A 27,500-nucleotide genomic window follows, 5' to 3' on the forward strand; every position below is an offset into this window, starting at 1 on the left:
ATATATATATATATATATATATATATATATATATGATTTAAAGCAAATATAAAGACACGAGAGCAGCCTACCTGGTTGAGAGTATTGGATATTCAAGTATGATATAAACACGTGATTTGTCTTTGTCTTCATGCCTGTTAAACCCTGTGAGCGTGTAACCTTGCAATGATTGGGAACTTGACGTGTGAACCCACTTTCGAAGACTTCCGAATTATTTGTTTAAATCCAGACATGCAGATCACTTGAACAAGACATTAGAAACAGACCCACAACAGTTAATTTTCTGAGTACCTGTTGTGGCACACATAAGGGTGGTGTGAAGCCTGGTGTTGGCTTCGTGCTTTGTGGTTAGGGTGGTTGGCTTAGGATCTTCGGGCCCTGAGTTCGAGCCCCGTAGCTGCTGAATTAACATCAGGTGGTGTTGACTCAGCCTGCCATCTTTCCGAGTACCAGTGTACTGGTAGAAGGGCACAGCATCAGCGGCACAGCCATGCTTCCAAGAATTGATAGCTATCCCAGGAGCCAAGCTGCCATATGCAAGAACAGAACAGGGGTGTGTGAACGAAGATGATCCTCAGTGATTCAGGTATGCCACCAATGCACCAGAGTACAGATCTAAGCAGAGAGAAAGGTATTCAAGACAGCTGTTCACAAACATCTCAGATCATCTCCAATCAAAAACCATGATCTTTTCTACCCTCATTAACCCTCACCCCAAGCCCTCCTGTGGGTGTGTGATAAGATCCCCTATATCACAGGTGACCTGAACAAACACACGTGGCAGATGAAGCAATATGGCATCCTTCGAACCCAGTGGCTGCTTACAATACCTCTCTCCTTCCACCAAGCCCCCTGGTTGTGATCTGCCTCAGAAAGAATGGTGCCACCTTAACTGGCTCCCAATGGGTGCTGGTGGGTTCCATTGCAACATGTTCTCCTGGGACCTTCCCCGACTGCGAGTGGAAAAAGAAGACCCTTTTACAATTGGAACCCTTTTTTAATTTGTAGGTATTTCACTCCTTCATGGTGCCCGAAAACTGCAGCATGTTCATCGAGGTATACACGCTCGCCTCAAAGCTGTCGAGTCTGGGTTCAAATCCATACCCCGCCATGAACTGTCATCCCGGTGTTTCACACGCTTGGTGATTCATCAATGTGTGTTCGCTGTCTCTCGGATGCACGTTAAAGTTAAACGGCTGTCTCGTCTACCGGAATTAGTTAGTGGACATTAAAGATCCCACGATGTCCTTTGCGAATGGTAGGGGAACTACGGCCGGCACCCTGAACAACCTGCAAATTTCTGCCTGAACATCAGGCCTGGCCAGCCATGTGGCCGAGAAGAAGAAGAATACGAAGAAGAAGAACATGCCTAAAACTCACTTCAACAAAGTGGATTCATTTCCTTCTCTCCTCTATTTTGTGTATTTATGTGATTATTGTGCTTTTGGGAAGAATTTATAAACATTGCACCATATAAAAGTATTGATGGTAGGTTTCTGAAATGCAAATATTTAATTGTCTCCACCCACCAAAGGTGAAGGAGGTTATCTTTTCACCCCTGTCTGTCTGTCTGTCTGTTAATTGCTGGAATCCTTCGGATTTCGGCAATTATGTTGGTCGGTTGTGTGTGTCTGTCTGTCTGATTGTTTGTGTGTTTGTTTACCCTGTAGCAGCCACACCATTTCAGCGATCATGACCAAACTGGGTACAGACGTCAGCCATGGTCCAACTTAGACGCTTGTCGTTTTTGGTGAATCTAGGTCAAAGGTCAAGGTCAAGGTCACCGAAAAACCGAAATTCTTATTTTCGCAATAACGTCCGCTAAAATGGTCGTATCGACTTCAAACCAAATTCAAAATGTGCATCTTCCAATTCTGCATCCAACCATATGTCTCATTGGGGTGTCCCACCAACACCCTTATTAGCGGTCGGGGGTCGAATGTCAGGGGGGTCGGGTCAAAACTTTCAAATTGTGATAAAAACGCCATTTCAAGTCCAATTGACTTCCAAGTTATGATCATCACCAAACTAAGTGCTATAACTCATGAAACAGTAGCACTATCGACTTATAAGAACCAAATTGATTTCCAGGTTTTTGTTTTTTCAGAGATCATGGAGATATGACAAAGTTATTCCGGCAATTCCTTGCTAAACGAGCAATTTCATTTGTTTGTTTGTTTGTGAACACAATATCTCAAAAGGTTATGGATGGATTTGGACGAAATTTTGTGGACAGGTTGGGTATGTGACGAGGACGAAATGATTAGATTTTGTTGAAGATCCGAATCTGGATCCGGATCTGAGAATTAAGTGATTCTTCACCGTTGAGTGATAGTGCTAAACTAATACATAGCACGATATCTCAAAAAGTTGTGGACGGATTCGGACAAAATTTGGTGAATGAGGTGGTTAGGTAACAAGAACAAGCCGATTCGATTTTAGTTCAGGTCCGAATCCAGATCCGGCCCATCAGTGGGATACAAAGCGTTAATCAGCGTGGTGGAGGTATGCGGTCCACCGAATGTCTTTCTAGTTTCGTATGTATTAAGTAGATGGCCCCATCAGAGTAAAAATTCAGAAGAATATTTGAGGGTATACAATGATATGTATTATTTTAAAGTATGGTACATAGGTGTCGAACATTAACAATGGTCTTCTGGAATCCAAAAGGAAGTGAACCTATGGTCAGTCACTGCACCTCCAGGCAGGTGCTCATCAGATCACAATGTCAAATAATGAATCCCTATTTTGTTTAATGGTGTTATATCGCCGTTTCCTTCATTCGAAGCTGAGCGTAATGTCATCAGAGACGGAATTCCTAAAATAGGAACCAATATGGGGCAACTGAAGATTGTTCATGCCACCTGCCATGTACAGTGTTTCTCTGTGCTGTGTACGTTCTCCAGCTCGACCTATGTATTGAAACCTCACATCCTGCTTCAGTATCTTGTGGCAACATCTATCTGTCCCGGCACAAAATCTTCCAGGACGTTTGTCTGGCCAAATTCGGAACTTGTTCCTATTATTTCCCCCATTTTTGTACGTTTTCTATCCCAACTGAATTCAAGTGGCATCTGCATCCTTGTTCGGAAAAAGAAGGCATGAGAATGAAAAATCGAGAGCTGCTGCAGCCGAGGGTTCAGAGGAAAATAAAAGAGCATAGCTTCCTCCACCCACTGGAATATTTTCTGCTTTCTTTCATTCCTTACATTTCACTCGGAGGGAGACTTGGACACAGTGGGCTAAGATGAAAACGAGTGTGACAAGCATCGAGATGAGGGTGGTGTGAGATAGAGATGGAGGAGGAGGAGGAAAAGGAGAGTTGGGTGGGAATGACAGACACAGAGAGAGAGAGAGGGAGGGAAGAGTTGGTAGTTTAGCCGTGAGCAGCTGTCAGAACAGTTAGACAGGTTCTGTACTGAAAGGGCCGCAAAGGGATTTACCTTTTCTTTCTCTCCTGCAGGTCTCTGTTTTCATTTCACCCAGTTTCAACTCTCTCCCAATGGGGGACAAAGAGGTGAACAAAAAAGAACTGCTACAGTTGCTGCAAATGCCAGGCAATGGGGAGTGTGCGGACTGCGGCAAACCAGGTAAGTGAAAGGGGAGAGGGAGAGGGAAGCATGACACAACGACAGGTAAATAGACAGGTAAGGTGAAATTAGTATGACGACTCGGTGTGAACGCTTGATTCGTGATGCTGTTGCCCCTGGTTCCAATGTACTCATTGTGCATCAAGTCATAATGCCCTATTTGCCTTTCATGTAACATATGTGAAACCCTTCCATAAGGCTTACAGTAGTAGAAAAAAAAATGTAAAGACAGATACCGAGACACAAAGAGAGATATGGCAGTGAGAGCTCATGTAGTTTGCTTTGTGTAACCTCATGAAGTACAGCACAAACCACAGGGGAAATGCCATTGGGGAACTGTCGACTTTGTTTCTTTTATGGGCATTTATTTATTTTTTATTCCCATTAACTTCATATTGTCACTGTGTATGTACGGCATATAAAAACAAACCACCCGTGCACACACGCAGCCCACTGCGTTTCACAATTCCCATCCACAGGTTCGTTTAAATGCATACCTGTCTCGTCGTCGTCCGACCTACAATTGAGCGGTTCCGCTGGGACAGGTGAAGAGGATTTGAATCAGGAACTGGGATAAACTCCGGAAAATGAAACAAAGAGGGGAAAGATAACAATCCTTTGTGCAGAATGCAGCCATTATTATGACATGGAGGTTCAAAAGTTAATGGGAAACGCATTCTAATTGGGATCCCAAAAGGAATTAGCATGATGCTAGCTGAGAGGATCATTAACCCATCGTGAAGACAAAAGGTAACTTGGTGTGGTTCTCTTTAGGGGTTATTGTGCATTGAATTGGCAAATGGGGAGTGCTTTGAATTGACAAAAGGAAGGTATAAGAGAGGAGGACATGAGAAAGGTGAACGGAGGGGTGTTTGATGGCGGTGGGTATAAAATGGAAAGGAAGTTTGGAGGAGATGCAAGTAAATGGAAGGTACAGGAAGATGTACGACGCTTGCAATGGCAAGGCAAGTGGACTTTTTGAAGATTTCATTCTTGGTTGCAAGCAGTTTAAGGAAAGAGGAAGAATGACAATGGAAAACCAGAGAAACTGGTAGTAATGGGGGAAAAAATGTGCCTTGGGAGGTCATTGGACACATGGTGATGACTGACATTGACTTATCATCACTGTTTATGAGAGCATGCCTGGTGTTGGCTTAATGGTTTTGGTGGCAGGCTTGGGATCCTGCTTGGCTGTTGAATTAATACCAGGTGAGGTTGACTCAGCCTGTCATCCTTCAGAAGTCAGCAAAATGAGTACCAGATTGTTGGAATGATTGAGCTATTTGAGTATCCTGCGCCAGAGAGGTGACCCATCCAGGTTTGTGCCCAGGAGACTGTGTCGGCAGCACGGATGCTATGTACAGAGTATGGTCCCAATGGATTAGCTTGGATCCCAGTGGATTTATGAGAGCATCGACAAGCAGCAGCATTGTGAACCCATCATCAGCTGTCCAGTTAGAAAGGACCTCATTTGATTTTGGAACCAACTATCTGCACTCTGTTGGTGATTCGGATAGGATTTGAAGGTTTTTAGGTTTCAGGCCACTCCCAGATGGCTGGAATGGGAGCTTGTGCAGGAGGCCTGCTGAACAAGTCTCGTCAAACTTGCCGAGCAGGTTGGAAGAGTTTTGAAAACTGGCAACTATTGTTGGCAGGTTGATGTGAAACGAGTTGGAATGGAATGGAGTTAGGTGAGCTCAGATCAAGTGTTTATCCTGTACCTGTGTGCACAGATGAATGTATTACATTTTTATACAATTGACGTTGCATTTTGTGCGGCTTAAGATAGGTACTAAACCTCCCTGAGCAAATATCTCATGATGATTTGTTATGAAAACGATGGCATTACATAATTGCATCTTTTACCAAGTAAACATCCATCCATCCATTGGGACCATACTCTGTACAGAGTGTTGGTGTTGCCGAAGCAGTTTCTTGGCAAAGGTTATACTGGGTGGTTTGCCATTGTCTTCAAAACACTGTTTGTCTGTGCTCTATAATCTTAAATGCTGAGCACCAAGCAAGGAAGCAGCACATAGCAGTTTTTTTTTTTAATTGTCTTTGGTACGACTCAGCCAGAGTTCGAACCACCAACCTCCCAGACTCAGAGCGGACACTCTAACAATTACACCGCTGAGTCTGGTTTATGACTTCCTCAGGCCCCATTAATTCACCGCTCAGTGACGGTCCCTTTGTCTAGCTCCATAAGACAGCTGGTTGCATGGTCAGGGCCCAGCTGGCTGCACCTGCTCAGTTTGTAAAAATCAGCTATAGTTCGTCATGTTGGTAGCTGTGGTGATGTTGAGCTGGGCTAGTTCGAGAGATTGGACTGGAGATGAGTGGTGGGATCTTTGATTTGCTAAACCTATCATCACAGACACTCTAACCTCAGACAAAACCATTTTAAATGTAGAATGGAAGTTTTTCAAAAGTCATTAATTTTGTATCTCCCTTGTCTCTTATTCCTCCATTTTGCATCTCTGTACACTCACCCATTCTGAATCGCACCCCCCCCCCCCAAAGGTCCTGAATGGGCGTCGTACACCCTTGGGATATTCATCTGTCTGTCCTGTTCGGGGATCCATCGCAACCTACCAGCCATCAGTCGGGTCAAGTCACTCGAGCTCGACTTTTGGGACAAAGAACAAGTACAGGTAAGATTAGCCTGGCTTGTGAAAGCTGTTCTCTTGTGAGACAACATATCAGAGTCGTTCAACAATCGGCATCTCAATGACCCAGTCATATATCCGTTGAGCTGAGCGACCCATTCAGACACCCTAGTGATCTGAACTCACAAGTAATAATTCTGAATGTTTGCAGTTGTTTTATTACTAGTAAGGAAATGTAGTTCATATTCAAAAACTTTCTCATACACTCACCTTTAACACACCTGAACTGTAAGGAATTCGCAGCATTTGTTTCCATCGTCCAAAACAAGGCATTTTGGGATTTTTGTTGTTAATGAGAAATGCCACGCACTTCAACAACTAATATAACTTTCACTGGGCATTGAATTGGTCATTTTGTGCAAAGGAATTCTAAGTTTACACTGGCAAAGTTGAGATTGGAACAATATATGAAAATGCAAAGTTGTAAAGGTAGTTAAAATAAGATATATTGTAACGGTCGCCGGATTTGGACCAGTGTCTGTATCCCAATCCTGACAAACCAATGTAACTTGGACCATGGGGTGGACACGTGGTCAAATCTTCCTTCCAAACGATCATCAATCTAGCGACAGATTGTCCTCGGAAACCCAACGTTATCTGCTGGGAAAGCTGAACAGATCTTTGCTTTGGTTTCACATGTCCAGAACCTCTAACGAGATCTGCCGCCAACGGTAATTTCCCCGATTAATTAGGATTTGGGGCCAAGCAAACCCCAGGGGATGTACTGCGATTTTACAACCTCCTAACAAGTGCTTTACGCCAAATTTCTAATTCCCACTAGTTTAACTCGTGTCGCGGTTATTATTCCAAATGGAACCGTGCACCAGGCCGACACATCGGTGGTGAGAAACAAGTTGAACAATAAGTGAGAAAGAGGGATAGGGAGAACAAGAAGAGAAGGCACAAGTATCACATTTATTATTCTTTCGCGTACAGACTATATAAATCCCATGTGCTCACAATATCTTGACCTCTTACGCATTATCTTGTAGCAATCACACCACACAGATTTAGACAGGGCGAGATCCCAAGACGATGGAAGAAAAACCTGATCCCCATGTGATGTCTGTTCACGAGGGGAGCTAGATGGTGGAGCTCTTAGCGGGAAGAGACTTGTCTGGCGGCGTTGCATCCCCACCCCTTGGCTTTTTCTTACCTCGCGACAGTTGCTGATTGGCTCTCGCCCAGCCTCTCTGAGCCTCACACCATGCTGTGGTTATGAGCAGTTTCAGGCGGTTCTGGCAGTTTCCAGCATAGGCTGTCGTTCTTATCTTAGCGCACAATCGCGAGGTGTTATTTTTTACCATCTTTGGGAGGATTGGGTGATTCATTGAGCTTGCGTGAATACCAGTTCACTTTAAAGAAACACACATAGATAAATTATGTATGGAGCGATTTAAAGACTTGATGAGAGGTAATGGTGGGGAAGTTTGGAGACACATTATGATGGGGATGGGTCATGATAATCATCTCCTAACGAAACTTTGACTCATGCTCTATCGTTTGCACATAGAAACCACACACTAATGCTAAACATGTATTTATTGTGTAACAAATCTATTGTCGCATCAGAGGAGTCGTGAACATAGTCGCTCTGAGCCAGAGGTCTTACAAATGCCTCTGCGGATCCAGAAACGGTGTTTGTAGTTACTGCATTCAAAATTACGAGAATTCCTCAAGGTTCACCCAACGTCGTCAAAACTGGCGGTGTTCACGTGGGAAGGCAGGAAAGTTGGGAAACTTTTTCTTCACAATTAAAATGGTTTATAAAAGCAATATGGGAGAGGAGATACAAGATGCTAATGAATAAATAATAGGAATATATCAGGTGCTTCAAGGACAATGAGTATGGAGGTGCATGCCCTCGCGTACAATGAAAGGACATAAAACACCAAAGCCTAACCCAACTATTGCGCCAAAAATAAATCTCGGGACTCGCACAACAATGGGGAATGAGCGAGGGCTTTAGGCAAGACACGAGTTTGTTGTGGGTCCAGTGTGGTCCGAGCCTGGTGCGGCACAGGGAAGGAGGATGGTGACGAGGAGAGGTACGGCAAGGTGAAGAGGGATGCTGCCTCTGCCAAGGTCCGATCCTAAATCCAACTCTAACTATCACTACAACTGCAAAACCAGAACGAGAACTGCCACACTTGGGGGCGGTTGCGGTCCTCATAAACTTTGCCACCACCTTTTCAGGGGACGCGTCCCGCTCATTGGCTGTCCTCTTCTGGAGGCACGCCATTTTCTGCGCCATCCTGCCTTGAGGGGTGGTCCCATTAAAAAGTCTTACGCCTTGCTCCAAGGCTATGCAGCTAATCTCACTGCCATGGCCTGCAGTACACTGGCCAAGCAGTTGCTGCTGATTGGTCCTAAAGAGCAACACTCTTTCCAGTTGTGCCTTTGTGCCCAAGTCCTCAAAATCAGCTCTGTTTTACACAACAAACGTAATGCTGTCTTAAAGTTAACTTTAAGTTAAAGTAAACTTTTTGCTTCCTCAGTGCAAGTTTTACAAGAGACCTACTCTGACATTTTCCCTGTGACAAGAGTAATCTAAGCTACGCGGTCACACGGTACATGCTATTCTTACCACAATCTAGCTATGAAACCCCCTCCCCTCTTTCCACGTCACACTATTTTACACCCTTTACCCCATAACACGTCCCCGCAACAATATAAATAAGCATGTATCTGATGTGCTGACTTGTTCACCATTCATGGATTCCGAGAAGGATCTCTGCACTTTGTAAAGATCATGAAGTGTCCCAATAAAGCAATGTACTCTGTCACGATTGGAAATTTTAGTGCAAGGTATTACGCAACGGGCGTACTATTGTGAGGGATACCATGGGATTTTGATATCCATATCATTGCACGATGAGCCAGCCAGTATTGGCTCCTCACAAGGATAGTTACCTGCTGACAATGTTCCCTGATAACAATGAACTAGTTAGTATTGGCATTCTGATTTGGTTGTACCTGGAAATGAACTCAGGCTGAGTCAGAAAAAACATCAGCATCAATAACTATATTAATTTGATGAAGATGTACGAACAACTTCAACATAATTGGAGACAAACGGGTACAATGACAGTAAGGCCAAAAAAAAAAAAATGTTGCATTGGCATAACCCTAAAAATTCCGCCGACCCTACGTTTTTTTTTTTTGTTTTTTTGCTATCGAAAAATTTTGCCGACCCTATTTTATTGCTATTTTTGTTGTTTTGCTATCGTTTTCAAGTATCTTGTTGATTGCGATCGCGATCGCAAAAACCCGGAAGTGTTTCGGACAGAACCCGCCGACAAAAAGGGTGGTACTCGAGCCGGGGGAGATTTTGGGAGGGATTTATTAGGAAAAAAAAAAAAAAAAAAGATCCCGACCGACCTACCCTATTTTTCAGTGACCCGTTACGCCAATGCAACATTTTTTTTTTTTTGGCCTAATGGTATGATGTATGATGGAAGGCATAATCTACATAATAAATACGCATAAATGGCAGGAATTCTGAACACTGCACACTCCTTGTGTGAACAGTGCGTCACCTCAATCTGCTCCCCTACCCCAGCTTGGCTAACGATGTCTCCTATTTACCTGGAAATGACCCCCATCGATTTTTTTTTTGGCAACCGTTTCAACAAACTTGCTTTAACTTGCCGTCCTGTCTGTTCAAAGAACAGTTTGTATTTGGAAAAATCCATAAGACAAAAACCAAATGTAAGAACCACACAGTGGAAGAATGTAAAACTACAACTCACCTGAGATTTTGTCTTGTTTGGACAAAACCTTCACTCGGTTGTGCTTTGGCATTTTTCTGCTCTTAGTCCGGTAAAACTATGCTGAATATGGCCAAACCAAGAACAAATTGCTTCAGAAGGTTTTTTTTTTTGTTTTAAATAGTTCCCTATAACCCCCTCTACATCATATCAAAAGTTATCTCAAAGTTACCCCCCCCAGGGCCCTAATTTGCATAAATTAAAGATGGCCCCCATGTCAGAATTCAATGTACAGCAAACTTTTTTCTGGGTGGTTTTAGGGCCCATAAATGTATTACCAACAGATAGGAATGTGATATCAATCTATCGAATAAGGCTACTTCCATTATGATATGACGTCACTATGACGTAGTATTACGTCGTGTCATGAAGTAGTCCCTGATTTTACTGATAATAGACATTTTGTACCTTGTTATTGTAATTCCCTGTATAATTTGGTTTTGATTGCTGTTTCTTTAGCCCTAGAAGACTCTTTGGGACCAAATACTACCTACTTACATGTAGTCCAATAAACCAGCTGCACTACTTAGTCCAATGACGTTGGGTACATTTTCAGGTAATAACTGCGAATTCGTTTTGCTTCAGGAATTGTAATTATTGTTACATCATGTTCACACCACAATTATGTTTCTTTGTTACATCTGATGTGATACATTCTGCACTTTCACTTTCAATATGTTACTAAAACATTACATTTGACTTCAGATGGACCACCAACAGTAGGAGCTGGCCAGCGGTGCTTCGGATGAGATCTGTATCCTCTGCCTTGAAAGCCTTAGGAATGGACAGCCAACAGTCAAGGTTGATCCAACAGGCTCGCACTGTGAGGACTTTCAATGAAGCCAGTGAAGCCCATAGAACTCCCTCTCTCCAAGTTAAGGAAGGGCAAGAACTTCACACGTGATGCAGGCAGATTCACATCGATAGACGCAAAATAGCCACCGCTAAGAGAAAGGCATCAGGGGAGAATATGCCTGCAGAGCCACCTCGCCTTCGCTCTCGAACGCCAGAATTTTCATTTAAAGACCACTGTTTCCTTTGTGGTACAAAGATTCTTACAACAGAAAGAAAGAACTAAGACTGTTTTCTAGTAAGGACATACGACTTTCAGAAATCTATCATTCAGGCATGTGATGAGGTGGGTGATGATGATAGCTGGGCTGGAGATGCAAGGCATAGAATAAGTAATGCAATAGACTTACCGGCTGCGGACGGTCTCCATAATCATGTCTGCAGTGTTAATTTTCGCTCTAAAAACCTATCTATTCCTCTGCGGTACCAACAAAGTGATGGAAGGGAACGCAGTGTATCAAAACCAGGCCGGAGGTCCGATGTGTCATGGGAAGAAGCCTTCTTCAAAGTGGTTGATGACCTCAGACAAGATGATGATGAGCAAACTACCGTTACAGACCTTGTGAGAAAAATGTCCCAGATTACCCCAGATACATGTAGCCCAAAATATATGCGTCAGAAACTTGAGCAGCACTTAGGTGATTCTGTTGTAATAACCAATATAAACGGGCGCCCAGATGTGGTCACATTCCGAACAAAAGCTGCCAAAATACTGCAGACATTTTATGATACCCCGTCGATAGATGAAAATCAAATAAAACAGCAAATTGTAAATGCTGCAGCAGACCTCGTTCGCAATGAAATCAAGTGCATTCAAACTTCAAAGGAGACTTATCCCGATAGTAACAAATTAAGCTCACTGGAAGATAACCTGGATTATGTCCCAGGTTTGTTGCGCACATTTCTGGACCATGTTCTAACAGGAAAGACTAAGGATCTCAAAGTTGCTACCTTTGGACAATGCATTGTTCAGATGACCAGACCAAGGATTGTTCTGGCTCCTATTCCCTTCGGTCTTGCTGTTCAAATGCACCACCAGTACGGATCGCGGTTCTTAATTGATAGTTTGAATAATCATGGGCTATGCGTGTCCTATTCAGAGGTACTGAACTTTGAAACAAGTGCGGCTTGTTTTAAGGGCACAGATATTCCAGTAGCTGGACACTTTGGTCAGTACATAGCAGACAATGTTGACCATAATCTGAGGACTTTAGATGGACACGGTACAGTCCATGCAATGGGCATCATAATGACAATGACCCCTGGTATGCCAAAAAGACAAGGTGCTATTCTGCAACTCACCCACCTCTCAACTGCAGGTGGACTGGAGGATACCAAAATTGCAATTCGCCACTATAGATACCTTAAAGGGAAGAGCCTTCCATTGGTATTCAGGAAATTGCCCCTTGTTGAAATAACTGATGAACAGCAAGGAAAACTGGACACTTTGTGGAAAGTATCATGGTCCCTTCGACCACGTTCTCCAGGCTGGAGTGGAATGATGCAGGCATTGCGCAAGGGTGACCATCCAGGAAAGGCTAGTGTTCACTTTCTTCCTATGTTGGATCTTGACCCAACTGATATGACCTGCATTTATTCTACACTCCACTTCGTTGCGACTGAAAGCAAGCGCCAAGGCACAGTTCCAGTGGTAACATTCGACCAGCCTCTCTGGTGGAAATATAGAACAATCATTCTGAATGAACATGCAGCCAGCATTCTCAAACCAATCATACTGATACTTGGGGGTTTTCACACCGCAATGAGTTACCTTGGCAGTATCGGTCACATAATGGAAGGATTGGGCCTGAAGGAAATGCTGGAGCTAGTTTATGCTGGCAATGCTGTGGCGCACATGTTAGGTGGAAAGGCATATGCAAGGGCTATTAGAGGACACTTCCTGGTAGATGCTGCTTTAAATGCGATCCTCTTAACACGATACTATGATATACTAGTTTTTTCAGAAGAGGAAGACGTCCCAGATACCTCAGATGACCTTCAGGAGGCCCTGAAATGCTGTGATGCTTTCCTGGCAGAGGAGATGACTGACGAAGTGGTTTGCCAGCAGGATGTGTTTGACCGGATAAAGGAGAAAATGGGAGCAGAGAAAGAACGTTTGCCTGAGTTCCCAACAGGAAGCCTTTGGATCCAGTACATGGGAATGGTGGATTTGCTGAAGATGTTTCTGAGATCTCAAAGAACGGGTGACTTTCAGTTGTGCCTGAGGTGTCTCCAGGACATGCATCCCTATCTTTCCGCATCTGGACACAACCACTACGTGAAATCAGTGCAGATCCATCTTCAGGATATACTGGAATTGAAAGAAACAAGCCCTGATGTCTACAACAGGTTCAGTTCTGGTCTTTTTGTCATCCGGCGCAGTGACCGCTTCTGGGCTGGGTTGCCTAGTGACCTAGTCATCGAACAGGTTCTTATGCGGACAATCAAAACCACAGGGGGTTTGACAAGAGGCCGGGGTATGGAAGAGAAGCAGCGGACACGCTGGCTTCTTGCAATCCCCGCCTGTGCTGACATCAATGAATCGATGCAGGAACTTACAGGTGCAACATACAGTACTAGTGATCAGCATAAGGACCTTTTTGTTGCACGGAAGGAACGCGATCATAAAGACACTTACGAGATCTTCCAGTACCTCAATGACTACAACCCATTCGTGTCAGAAGAAGGAGGATAACACAGCGTAGCCACTGGGGTGACTGCAAGTGCCTCGTGTAACCCACATGAAGCAAGGAAAGTCGGAGAAGCTATCTTGGACAAAATGGAGGGACAAAACGCATTTGACTTTGTCTTCAGAAGGAAGGAACAAATAGAAAGAATGGGAATGAAACAGCTGGTTGTGGATGGCGAAAAACTGAAAGTTGACCCTCAGCTTCTCTTTCAGAGGCTGCTAATTCTAGCTAACAACAGTGACTATAGCTTGGATAATCTATTGAAATATGAACTTTCTGCGCAACCGACAGCATTGTTTGATAAACACGGTCTTCTCCGCCAGACAAACAAGCCACAACTGGCTGATGCGCTACCGTCCACTTCATCAAATGAAGGCCAGCAGACGCGTGACAGCAAACCAGTGTACAATGTCCTCGATGGAGGTTCTCTTTTACAGATATTTCCCTGGAAAAGGGGTGAAACGTTTGACTCCATAGCTTCTACGTACGTCAAGTATGTGAACACGTTTGCAAATCCACTTGTCGTTTTCGATGGATATGAAACGGACAGCTACACAAAATATGACTCATCTCAGGCGATCAAAGGGTGCAGTTGGTCCAAAGGTGTTCTTCACTGGCAGCATGGCGCTAAAGTCGAAAAAGGAACGCTTTTTGGCAAATGTCGAAAATAAGCAGAAATTCATCAATTTCCTGTCTGAAAAACTCCAAACCCAGGGTATCAAAACATTGCACTCCAAAGGTGACGCTGATCTTTTGATTGCATTGACTGGGGTGAAGTGTGCAAAAATTGGTGCTACACATGTTATCGGAGAAGACATCGACCTTCTGGTGTTACTTTGTCACCATGCTGAAGAGGACATGAATGAGTTGACATTTCGATCGGACAAAGCAGTGAAACCAGATAAAAACACTAAAATTAGAGAGTGGCAGATCAATGCTTTGCAGACTTCTCTGGGTGAAAAGCTTTGCTACCTGTTACCCATCATCCATGCCATTGGAGGTTGTGACACAACTTTCGAGATTGTACGGGATTGGCAAGGGGACTACATCTCAAAAAGGCGATGTCAAACTCTTCGTTTGCAAAGCAGCTGGAGCAAGTGTTGGATTGTTCGACTCGTGAGGAGATGAAAACCTCGGGGGAGAAGGTCCTAGTAGAATTATACGGAGGCAAGAACACAGAGTCCTTAGATTCACTGAGGATAAGGAAGTTCAAGGACAAAGTAGTGAGGTGTGCTTCCAGCGTAGAGATACAAAATCTTCCACCCTCACTGGATGTCAGACAGTACCACATATATCGAGCCTTTTACCAAGCTAAATGTTGGATGTCAAAGGATGAGGAATGTGCATTGAAGGCAGTAGATTGGGGATGGCAGGATCTGCAGGGCAAACTTGTACCTAAAACAATGGACTGTCAGCCTGCCCCTCACAATATTCTAAAGTTGATAAGGTGCCAGTGTGAAGGGGACTGCTCCACAAACAGATGCAGCTGCAGAAAGCAAGGCCTGAAATGTACAAATGCCTGTAGTGAATGTCGTGGTGATGACTGTTCCAATAGCACAGCTATTGACGTGACCGAGGACGACACGGACTTGTAACTCACGGGGGGGCTGAGCTAAGTTGTGCAGCTGGTTTATTGGACTACATGTAAGTAGGTAGTATTTGGTCCCAAAGAGTCTTCTAGGGCTAAAGAAACAGCAATCAAAACCAAATTCTACAGGGAATTACAATAACAAGGTACAAAATGTCTATTCTCAGTAAAATCAGGGACTACGTCATGACACGACGTAATACTACGTCATAGTGACGTCGTATCATAATGGAAGTAGCCTTATTTGATAGATTGATATCACATTCCTATCTGTTGGTAATACATTTATGGGCCCTAAAACCACCCAGAAAAAAGTTTGCTGTACATTGAATTCTGACATGGTGGCCATCTTTAATTTATGCAAATTAGGGCCCTTGGGGGGGGGGTAACTTTGAGATAACTTTCGATATGATGTTGAGGGGGATCCAATGAACCAGTCAAAGCAAAAAAAACCTTCTGAAGAAATTTGTTCGAGGTATTTTATAATTTTACTGGACTATCTGCTGTTCTCACCTTGTCCCCCCCCCCCCCCCGCCCAACATAACCTCCTCCGTGTTTTAATCACAGAGAACAATAGTCACAGCTGAGTTCTAAATATTCATTACTGATGCCCTTGATGAAGATGTAATGCAATGAAAACAGATGAACAAGTGGGATGTTGAATGGAATAATTAGCACAATGATGAAAATGTTGATTTTTTTTGTTTTTTCATCTGCCTTGCGAGTTAGTTAAATGACGTGTAATACTTCCATTTTGACAATTCCATTAAGAGTGTATTATGCAAGTGGTTCCATGTGTGGGAAAGTGGTGGAGGGCCAGTAGTTGGTATTGTATTTTGTCGTCCTGAAGGCTGGCTGGATTGTTGAACATGCGCTTGCATGTTCGCCCCTTATGGCTGGTTCAAACTTACCACTTGATTGCTGGGTTTGTTTGAATGGAAATCGAGGGCGGGGCATGGGCAGAGACAATTCAATGAACTTTGCTGAGAGAGACAGTCACGGAAGTACAGTTATGGTAGAAAGCCTGGCATTGGCTTCGCGGTTAGTGTGGCTGGCTTGGGATCTTAGGGTCCTGAGTTTGAGTCCCTGTCGGCTGTTGAATTAACGCCAGGTGGGGTTGACTCAGCCTGTCATCCTTCTGAGGTCAGATAAATGAGTACCAGTTGACCGGTAATCGGGGCGTTGCATCAGCAGCATCGTCGTGCCGTTAGCCAATTATGGCACCTGCAGCCTTGTGCTGCATGTGAAGGAGGAGGAGTTATGGTAGACAAAGGACTTGGCAGAATTCTGGTATGAGACACCAGGGAGTTGAATCATTGGAGATTTGAGATGGCAAAATTGAGAAGAAAGGAGTTCGGTCCAGTTTTCAGAGTTGGTTCATCTAACAGTTGTGGAGCACAACAATGCATGCTCAGCCCTGCACTAGGCGAAAATAAGTTTCACACAATTTGGTTCATTGCTGTTTCCCTCTCTTCATGAGTCTGCAATTGGAGTGTGCTGTTTTACAAGCTGCTGATCTCCCCAGGACTTCCGCTGCAGCATCAAACACCGTTTTACAGGCTGTTGACTTCATCAGGGCTACCCAGCTTCATCACACACCATTTTCCAGCCTTCTGATACCCCCAAGGCTCTCATGCCTCTATTTACGAGGCGTTGCCATCTCTATTGCAGTTTGTTGCCTTGAATGTCCTCAGAGCTCTCCTGCCATACCGACGACACCACTTTGCATGCTATTTGTAGCCTCAGCACTTCCCTGACAGTGTCTATGGGGCATCATCTTCACAGTGGTTCTACAGGCAGTTTTGGCTGTTAATGATCATTTCTCCCTCAACTGGTTCTTCCTGACTGTCACCTTCTGTGTCCTCCCACGCTCACTGTCCTCAACTCAGGCCCGAATCCTCTCATTACCTCCACCACTGAAGGTGGACTGAGGTTCAGTTTTCACCCATCTGTTGGGTAGTCGATCTATCTACCCTTATTATCAGTATTTCCGTCGATATGTTGGGTAGTCAATCTTGTCTACCCTTATTATCAGTATTTCCGTCGATATGTTTGTCTGTCTGTCTGTTGGCTGCTCGCTAGAGTACCCTTATTCTGGACATTTCCATCTGTCTGTCTGTCCGCAAAACTTTGGTCGAGCCTCGGGGCTAAACCACTCAACCGATTGCAATGAAATTTGGTAGGTAGGACCAATATTTCTGGGAATCGTGTGCTTTCGAATATGGGACCCTGGGCCCTAGCAACGGCATAGCAATGGGCCTTTAAAGTGGTCAAAAAATCGAAAAAAAATATAAAAAATCGAAAAATCGAAGCTTAGAGTTCTGTGCGCAATCTATCTAGCTCCCTACATGCCAATTTGCAGCCCTAACAAAAATTATTTGTAGGAGGAGATGGGTTTTGGGCGAGTACATGTCGAACATTTCAGAAACGGTTAATTACGAATATCTCTAAGAGAAAGAGTCTGATTTTGATGAAACTTGGGTGAAATGTGTACAATGTGGCTAGCATGTACACAAAAATTAATGGTTGCTATACACACCTCCGTTGCTTAGCAACAGCTAAAATACTTTATCGTACATCGTACACTTATTGTGGACTGTACATACAAATTACGAAAATCTCCGATACATGCATACTCTAACTTTCGCTAATTTGTACTCTGATCATCGTGCCGTGGCCATTCGATTGTCAAAGAATGAAATTGATTGATAGCATGTACATGAATATCGGCTAGTCGCATCGGCCAGCTTGCCATCTCGAGCGAGCAGCCATGTCGCCTACCGACTTGTCGGTATGTATGTCTGTTCGGTCCAGTGCTCCGTTAATACAATGGCGATTTCGATGAAACTTGGTTGGTGGGTTCATACCATGACCTAGTTGTGTGCAAATGAGAACCGTTGCTATGGACCCATCCGTTGCCTAGCAATGGACCTTTGAAATTTTCAAAAAAAATCTCAAAATTTAATTTTTTCGAAAATCAAAAATTGGGCCACGAGCGACTGTGGGCAGTACATTCAGCCATATTGTCAAAAATTTCCAGCCGGATCCTATGAAAACTGTCGGAGAAGATAGACTTTGAATGAACCTTGGTCGAAAACAATAAAAAAAACGAAGTTCGTTATATCTCAGAGACGATGAGTCAGATATACATGAAACTGGTATGGTAGGTTCATGGTATGTCCTAGTTATGTGTGAGAAAGAACCGTTGCTATGGACGCTTTTGTTGGCTAGTACCGGCTGAAAAACGACTAAATTCGACTTGTTTGACTACCCATGTCTGCCTACCGGCTTGTCTGTTTGTCTATCTGTGAGTAGGATATCTCAAAAAGCTGAATATGGATTTCGACGAAACTTGGTGGCCTGGTTTGGTTTGTGATGAGGACAAATTGATTATATTTTGGTGAAGATCCAGATCCGGATCCGGATACGACAAATTTTTTAAAGTGATTCTTCACTATTGAGAGATAGGACCAAAAAAGATATGTAGCACGATATCTCAAAACTTATGGACGCATTCGGATGAAACTTGGTGGACATGTTGGGTGTGTGGCAAGGAACAAATGATTCGATTTTGGTGAAGATCCGAACCCGGATCTGGATACGAGAATTATTTAATTTTTAAAGTGATTCTTCACGATTGAGAGATAAGGACAAAAACGATATAGTACTGAAGAGCATGATATTTCAAAAATGTAATTGAGCTGATATGTTATCGTGGATCAGGTATTACGTGCCGGAGGTATGCGCTCTACCGAGTGCCACGCTAGTTTAGTTTCCGTTCTAATCCCCGCCAAAAGCATATTCACACATATTTTTGAAAACAAAAAAAATGACATTACAAGGGAAGATTTGCTCTATTATCATGAATTAATAATCCATTTCTTTTTCCTCTGCTTTTGTCATCTTCATATTTTGTGAATGTCAAGAATATTTATGAGGGTGAGATATTTTAGTTTCACGTGCACCTTTTATGCATCTTTCCAGGTTGTGCAAAGTGTGTTTTGTCTGTTCTTGGCACATGAGCTTCTTACAGTAGGTGTGAAGATAACATTTAAGCACAAAGAAGAACAAAAAGGTGACAAACAAAAAAATTCAAACAGCCAAAAACCTCTACATTCCTCCACCATCCTCCCACCACCACTCCCATGCGTAATTAATTTGTACAAGCCGACTTGATGGGTTGTTTGAGTGCATAAACCTCGTATATGACTACGTAAAGGTGCCGTAATATTTTTGGAACCTGAAATAGGCGTTTTAAAAAGCTTTTTTTCATTCTTTTTTTGTTTTTGTGAATGTGTCCTTAGTTTATGCATGGCCACGGCAACCAATATGTGAGTCTACGGTTTGAGGTTCGAGTTCCACCCTTCTACTACCGACCGACAAGCGGAGACTGCCAGTAAGCTGCACCTGTCTCAGCACAAAGTCTAATGAACCATTTAATGTGCTGCTTCAAGTCATACGAGAGGAACAATACTTTTTGTTCTCCAATATTATCTCTGTTCCATGGCTTAAATTGTCTCCTTCCTTGCAAGAGAGTCTGGTGCTAATCGAAAATCGGAACAATGCTGAGATTGCAGAGTAAGGCAAACTGTGATGCGGTGTCTCGCTAGGGTCCTTCGCGAACAGTGGATCAGAGCAAAGTATGAGCGCAACGAGTTCATTCTTCAGGCTAATCAAGAGGCCTATTCAACTGGTAAGGTTTGAAGATCAGTTTGCCGTCCATGGTGGTGTTTGTAGTTCCCCCTGGGATTTGTTATTCCATAACCTTTTCAAAATAGGTTATTCCAGCCATTTTGTTATCATATTCATGTGTAATTTATCTTTTTAACCATTTGTTGATCAAAGGGACCTTAAAGTCCTTCTCCACTATTAATTGCTGCAGGAAACAGGTAATGTACTTGTTTCAACTACCTGTTGGGACTTCTCAGTCCAAGCAAGATGACCAGCACAAGGAATTTGCAGCAGACTATGTTGCCATTGCATTCCGAAAATATCAACACCTCATTTGTGATGAGATATGAGGATTTCCACCGACTCCATGCTGCCCTGTGGTAGTAAATAAATGGTTTAGGTGCACAAATTATTAGACAAACAAAGTATAAACACTCCTTCCTCCTCCTTTTTCACGTACAACCCATACAACCCATACAAATTCTCTCTCCTCTTCACCAACAAACGATTTTGGTTTTTGGTCCTTCCTGTATCATTGCTGGTCTTGTACTACCTAGATTTTAAAAAATATATATATATTATTTCTCAAGAGTTCTGATAGAACTGTAATGAGAATATTAAATTTCTTTAGACAATTTTGTAATGGCAGCCACAATGTTACTTGATGTCATTTCTGAGTTGGAATTCAAGCAAAGCATGTCAGGTAACAGCTCACAGGATTTATGTATTGATCACCGATGTGGTTATCATAACACCGCAGCCAAGACTTCAATGATGGTCATAAACTAAAACTGGTTATCGCCAGCCTGTGATCTGGCGGGGCCTATTACCATGCCAATTATAAAACAGGATCACAATAAATTTAACCTTCCAGGGATCTCAAATGAACCCAATCGTTTGTGCCACAAAATGTCGGCAACATGAGGCAAACCATTCCTTCAGAGAGAAAAAAATATATATATATTTGTTACACAAGACACTGCCTGAAAACAAATCCAGAAAGTCAAAACCTCAAGACAAAAACCTACCGTGCTCCTTTGTTACCTTTGTTACTTTGTGCTCCGTGTGAGCATGTCGTTTTATTACATGTGGATACAGCACAGACATGTTGGATAAATTGGCCTTTTCCTGTGTTTGACTTCTCATGGCTCCATACTTGTTTAAAATACAAAATATGGAGGCAACATAGCATATGTATGAATTAGCAGTTTGAAGAGTAGTTGAGTTGACATGCTTTCCTGTGACCCTGTGGACGTGTGATCAGGATATCGCGAAGGCAACCTTTGGAAAAGAGGCAGGGACAACGGGCATTTCCAGAAACGAAAGTTTGTGCTGTCGGAGAAAGAAGGAACATTGAAGTATTTCATCAAATCTGATGTAAGGCCCGTGAGAAGATCACTGCACCCCATAATCCATCACTGCTGGAATACTTCATTGGTTAAGAGACCTACCCCTGCTTTAAATACTTTGCATGTTGTTATGTCATAATAATAATAATAATAATAATAATAATAATAATAAATTAATACTCCATCCATCCGGACATTAATTTGTTCTGGTTGCACCTTTATTTGGGAACAGCCATGCATTCCTACAGTACCACTTCCTGGTTAAAGTACTGAAATCCAGGTTGGCTGTACACGTCCACTCTTTTCTTCCTTTTCTCCCGTCAGTCGACTGCCTTTCTGAAGGTGTTCAATCCCACTCTCCATCCAGAGCTTCAAGCGAGCAGTGTACCACCATCTCATATCATCCCTCATCCTCACTTGCTCATCCTCATTTTTTTTCTATCCTCATCAACTCTACCTAACCCAACTCTCATGCTTGCAGGTTGACGTGTATTAATCCTCCCAAACTCAACTCCCTTTGTTTCCTGATTGTTATTCCCTTACCTCTTGTGGCCCAATTGCCCCAGTGTCAATTTGTTGCCTTGATACCCTCTGTAACCTTAATGTTCCACGAGCCTCCAGGGTGTCTATAAAAATTGTTTTTGAAAGGGTACTAGCTAAGAATGGTCTACTTTGAAAAAGGCACCTCCACATGGAAGTACGAGTACTATCAAATCGCTGGCTGAACATTACCTCCAGAAGGACGACGTAGTGCATGATGCGATGTGGATGAGTTTTTGATTAAATCATATTCACCATATCAGGGGTGTGTTCAGTTACCAAACAGCGAGCTTGCCCTTGCCAAGCCAGCTGGTCCTTATCACCGGTTTCGAATGGAGAGCTTGCTTGAGTGCTTAAGCCACTTGGCGAGCGTTCCACAAGAAACTTGCTAACTGAACACACCCCTGTTATCAAACCCTCGAGTAGCTAACCAAAATGAAACTATACCCCTCTGATTCGATGGCTCGTTGCTCTCACTTTGCAGACATATCGTGGCCTTTGTTGATTTAGATTTTTTGTTTGTTTGTTTGTTGTTGTTTTACTGCTCATTCCTTCAGGTTAAGCCATTTGTAATACTGCATCACATTACAATGGCGATTTGATTATTTTGATGTATTCTGATTGTCACAATATGTACGATTATGTGATTGTAGATTTTTAACGTGTCGACATTATGATATCACATTATGTGATAGATTATGTGTAGACATTATGTGATCAAAAAGATTTGACGATGTTGTATTTGTGTGAGTATTATGATGTAGTAAATTGTTCTGCCTCTACCCCTGATCCACAACGACTGTAGTTCAAGGAACCAAAAGCAGAGCTGAAGATCGCTGAGCTGAATGCCACATTCCAGCCAGACAAGATTGGCAATCCCAATGGCCTGCAACTCACCTACCTGAAGGATGGCAGCACGAGGAGCCTTTTTGTCTATCATAACGATGGGAAGGCACGTCGAATCTGTTTTACTGTAAACGGTGCAGGACAACCATGTGGACTCTAACCGCATCACTGGTCCAAAGGCCGATGTAGAGTCGAATGTGCGATCATTAATGTCCACAAGTATATGCAAGCTGATCAGGTTATCGGCTTCATGTGTCCTATAATATGTTTGGAATTTATGAATTGTAAATGAAATAGAGTGAGGCTCGCTTAGATGTATATTTACCCCGCACACGTGAAACGAAGAGCAGGGTTCAGCAATTCGTTCACTTGTGGCAGTCTGTCCGTCCGTCTGTCCATCCACAAACATAATGTGTGTAATCGAGGAACAGCTTGATTGAAATTGAATGTGATATTTTGAACCCGAATCGGAACATGCATCCGAAAACGAACCTGCAGTTTTACCGTACCTTGGCTCTGAATTTGTCACGATCCTGCGTGTGCACAGAGAAGTGAGATAATTTATTTACTGTCTCTACCTGCCGAGAAATCAAACAAAATTGCAAATCATTCCAAACAAGAAACTTACTGTTTTATGGGTGTTATAAAGGACGCAAACAACAAGTAGAAATAACTAATCCAACGTGTTAAATAAGGTGGTGTGTAAGACATGTAAGTCAGGGCCAGAATGCACCGCGGGGCAATACAATGTGTAGGGGCCCCTTTCATCCGAGCCCCCTTCAAAAAATTTTGTAAACAACCTATACGGAGGTTTCCGTATTTTCGTTGTCAGAAACACATGCCATGTTTAAGATAATTTGGGGTTTATGCACTTATTCCTATATGCAGATTGTTTAACCCATTTCACCCCTACCTGTCTATTTGTTAATTACCGGAATTACCAAATACCGGAATCCTTCGGATTTCGGCAATTATTTTGGTCGGTTGTGTGTGTCATTCTGTGTGTCTGTCTGTCTATCTGTTTGTTTGTAGCAGCCACACCGTTTCCACAATCATGACCAAACTGGGTACAGACGTGGGCCATGGTCCAACTTAGACACTTGTCGTTTTTGGTGAATCTAGGTCAAAGGTCAAGGTTACCGAAAAACCGAAATTCTTATTTTTGGAATAACGTCCGCTAAAATGGTCGTATCGACTTCAAACCAAATCCAAAATGTGCATCTTCCAATTCTTCATCCAACCATACGTCTCATTGGGGTGTCACACCAACACCCTTCTTAGCGGTCGGGGGTCGAATGTCAGGGGGGTCGGGTCAAAACTTTCAAATTGCGATAAAAACGCCATTTCAAGTCCGATTGACTTCCAAGTTATGATCATGACCAAACTAAGTGCTATAACTCATTAAACAGTAGCACTATCGACTTGTAAGAACCAAATTGATTTCCAGGTTTTTGTTTTTTCAGAGATCATGGAGTTATGACAAAGTTATTCCAGCAATTCCTTGCTAAAGGGGCTGTCACACCTTGACGTTTTAGCCAGCGTATGCCAACGTAAGAAAAATTTGGCGAATACGCTGGCACACGTCGAATACAATATGGGTAAGTTTGGTATGCGTTAAGAGCACGCTGAAGCACGCTGGCATACGTCGTAGTACGCCGAGCTCGTCGACAAATTTTAAGCATGCTCAAAATTTTTGACGTATGCCAGCATATGACTTACACGTTCCGCATACGCTGGCCATAAGTTGTAGGCACGTTTTGCGATCATTGACACACGTCGACACACGTTACTTGTAAGTTACTCATAAGTCGAAACACATCGAGGTAATGTTTAGCGTACCAAAAATTTATTTCTAACCTATGAGTAACGTGCTTTGAGCCTATGTGTAATGTCTCTCCAACGCATATTGACGTATGTAGGCGTAATTGACGTCTTCTGGACGACCACAGAACTTACTGAACGTGTTTCTAACTTACAGCTAACATATAATGGTGTATTAGCAGCGTTTAGGGGAATTGGTATATAAAAATGGGCTTCACAGGAGGAACCCGTCGGTGTTCCAGACTCCATGGTTTTTTTTTTCGGTTTTTTTTTTTCTTCGCCATGACGGTGATGTTGACACTTCGATGTCTAGTGTGCTTATGATTTGAATCGTCGAGCGGCAGCCTTTTAGTAGGCAACGCCACGTGATCGTCGGCGATACTCTGCCGCGCGCTATGCATAAGTTAGACTATCGTTGGGCATAAGTTGTGAACGCCGACAACACGCGAAGCATTCGTTGGTATAAGTTATCTATTAGTTACCGAAACGTTCTGTGTACGTTACTAATACGTTATGCATACATCCAACTCATTAATATACGCCCAAAACTGAAAAAAACATCAATAGTTCAGTGTACGCCAGCGTTTTAGATCAATTTTGATACGTTGCCATACGCTGGCTAAATCGTCAAGGTGTGACTGGCTTAAACGAGCAATTTCATGTTTTGACCTCTTTCTGTCTGTTTGTCTGTATGTTTGTTGGTTTGTGTGCAGGATATCTCAAAAATTTGTCGACGGATTTGGATGAAACTTGGTGAACAGGTTGGGTGTTCGGCAAGGAAGAATTGATTCAATTTCGGTGAAGGTCCGAATCTGGATACGAGAATTATATTTAAGTTTTTAAAGTGATTCTTCACCATTGAGAGATCGGGCCAAAAACGATATGGTACTGCAGAGCATGATGTTTCAAAAATGTATTGATTGGGCCCAATGTGATATATTAACACTGCACACAAAGCTCGGCAATGTCACAATTTTTAACAAGGGGTGACGAGACACTTGTGGCCACCCTGTAGAACACAAATCACCCGATTGACACTTTCAAAACCCTTCCGTTTAGCAATACTTGGACATGTTAAATAAGGTGGTGTATGAGACACCATCAATGCCACTAAACTTCCAGAATTTTTTAATATGATCTTTAAAATCGTCGTTTTATTCCAATTTAATTGTAGACCGAAACACTGTGTGGGGAGAGGGGGTAAGGTGTTCAATGAATGTCTCCAGTTAATGCAATGTCATTGGAGTACAAAATGTGCAAACGCAGCAGTGATCGAGCCAAGTACATGTTAGAGCTATGGTAAATGGTACAGCAGTTCGGGGCATGAGGATAAAATATTCAACCATCACCAATATTCTACTATGAATCAAAACACCTCTCTCCAATATCAAGCTTTTTCTTGCTGGTCTTATATTGGATTTGTTTTTGTTTTTTCAATACAAAATTGAGGGGAGAGTGAGGTGATGGAGTGGGCAACATACTGGTAGGGAGCCAACTGGCAGACACAACAAGCGAGGGAATGAACAGAGAGGAAAAATGTGGAGAGAAGTAGGAAATACAAATGGTGACCGGCAAGTACGTTCAGGGTGAGTGAGAGGAGTGTTGATGTTGGTAGAAGATATCGCAGGTCGTGGTGTAAAATGACATTACAGGGTGGTTTACTTCCACCTTGAACCCTAGGATGGAGGAGTAGGGTTGTACTGATTCAAGAAGATGATTCCACAAGTGGGATAAAAGAGGGAGAATAAAGTACAGGTGAACAGTAAGTGTGAATTTGACAGTTCACAAGAAGGAGGCTTACCGAAACAATGTGTGTGTCCTGGAGATAGTGGGGAGGAGTGGAGTGCTGAAAGAGCAGAGGGAAGCAGGGAGCAAGTATCTGTACAGGAGAGGTTGGGACTAATGATGAGGGCCAGAGGTTTGAGGGACTGAACTTCTTTCAGTCGGTGATCAAGGAAGTAAATAACAGTATTTGTGTTTGCGAGATGATCCTGAAGGAGAGACAGGGTGATAATATAAGATTTCCCTGGTTTGAAAGACGTTCCCTGTTACAGGCCGACATCTCATCCTTTCCACATCTGCTGATTACAGTCATTACGATGGGTTACCTTCCAGACAGAATAATGTGGAATAATATCTACAAATAGGTATACAGGGTTTTCAAGAGCATTGAATATATCATTGATGTATACAAGGAACATTACTGTGCCAAAATCGTTGCCGAGGAGCACTCCAACCTCCACTCAGAGAAAAGATGAAAGGCTACGATTGAGAACTGTGCATTGACTGTTTGTGTGATGTAAGTCAACCAACCAGAAATTGAGGTGCCCTTGGATGCCACGGGCAGAAGGTTCGGCAAACTCAGCTGTGTGCCAGACAGCCAGACAGTATGAAATGCCAGAGATGCAACCTTGACATCTTGTTTAAGATTCATTGCCTCCATCCATTGTTGAGAGAAGCAACCCCAAATCCAAAGTTGGATGACAAGGATGGAACTGAAACCAACGATCAAGAATCGTGTCTTTTGAGAAGAGTTGCAATGATTGACTCCATGACGACTTATAACTTGAAGTAATCTTGCTGGTTTGTTCTTGCTGTGTCAGGAATTGGTGTTGGCTGACTTCCTGGCATATGGAATGCGGCCTAAAGTGAAGGACAAGCCCAAGGGAGCATCAGAGGACAAGGAAGAGTAACAGAGCTAGATTTCAGGAGTTATGTTCACATAATAGCAGTTATTATGCATTTCAGAAGTTCAATTTTTTTTTGTTCATCACAAGTTGTCCTTAGTGATGACGCAGCAAAGTTAATCATTCACGAAGGACAGTTCAAATGGGAAAAGCCTCATTCTTATGAGAGATTTACCTGGAAAACGATCGTGCTTCCAGCTTCATCCAGAATCAGACTGTCGTCTCTGCAGTTGAGAATGGTTAACTCTGACCGAGAAAGGGATGTGTACACATAAAATTATAATGGAGGCCCGTACTCTTGGCAGAGCTTTGAGGTATCCATGACAATTTGAGAAATGGTTCAAGGGTTGAAGCACAAGGCTGTTCCATTGTAGGACAATCGGCTGGAAGTGGCAGCAATTTATAATTTGTTCAAGGTGCCGGTGAT

The 27,500-nt window shown here is 43.0% G+C and overlaps 1 protein-coding gene across 1 annotated transcript in view; it reads left to right on the forward strand.

Moving 5' to 3' along the window:
* Positions 1-27,500, forward strand: part of LOC147012052 (arf-GAP with dual PH domain-containing protein 1-like) — a 111,838-nt gene that overhangs the window by 41,691 nt on the left and 42,647 nt on the right. The window contains exons 2-7 of the mRNA XM_085858130.1: positions 3,464-3,590; positions 6,114-6,244; positions 19,464-19,555; positions 19,770-19,852; positions 21,095-21,207; positions 22,525-22,671. Coding sequence (XP_085714256.1) covers positions 3,503-3,590; positions 6,114-6,244; positions 19,464-19,555; positions 19,770-19,852; positions 21,095-21,207; positions 22,525-22,671 — 654 coding nt within the window. The 5' untranslated portion in view covers positions 3,464-3,502. The remainder of the gene's footprint in view (positions 1-3,463; positions 3,591-6,113; positions 6,245-19,463; positions 19,556-19,769; positions 19,853-21,094; positions 21,208-22,524; positions 22,672-27,500) is intronic.

This window comes from Eptatretus burgeri, chromosome 15 (assembly GCF_056783735.1).
Source record: "Eptatretus burgeri isolate ZD-2024b chromosome 15, Ebu_testis_v1, whole genome shotgun sequence".
In the NCBI taxonomy this organism is placed as follows: Eukaryota; Metazoa; Chordata; class Myxini; order Myxiniformes; family Myxinidae; genus Eptatretus; species Eptatretus burgeri.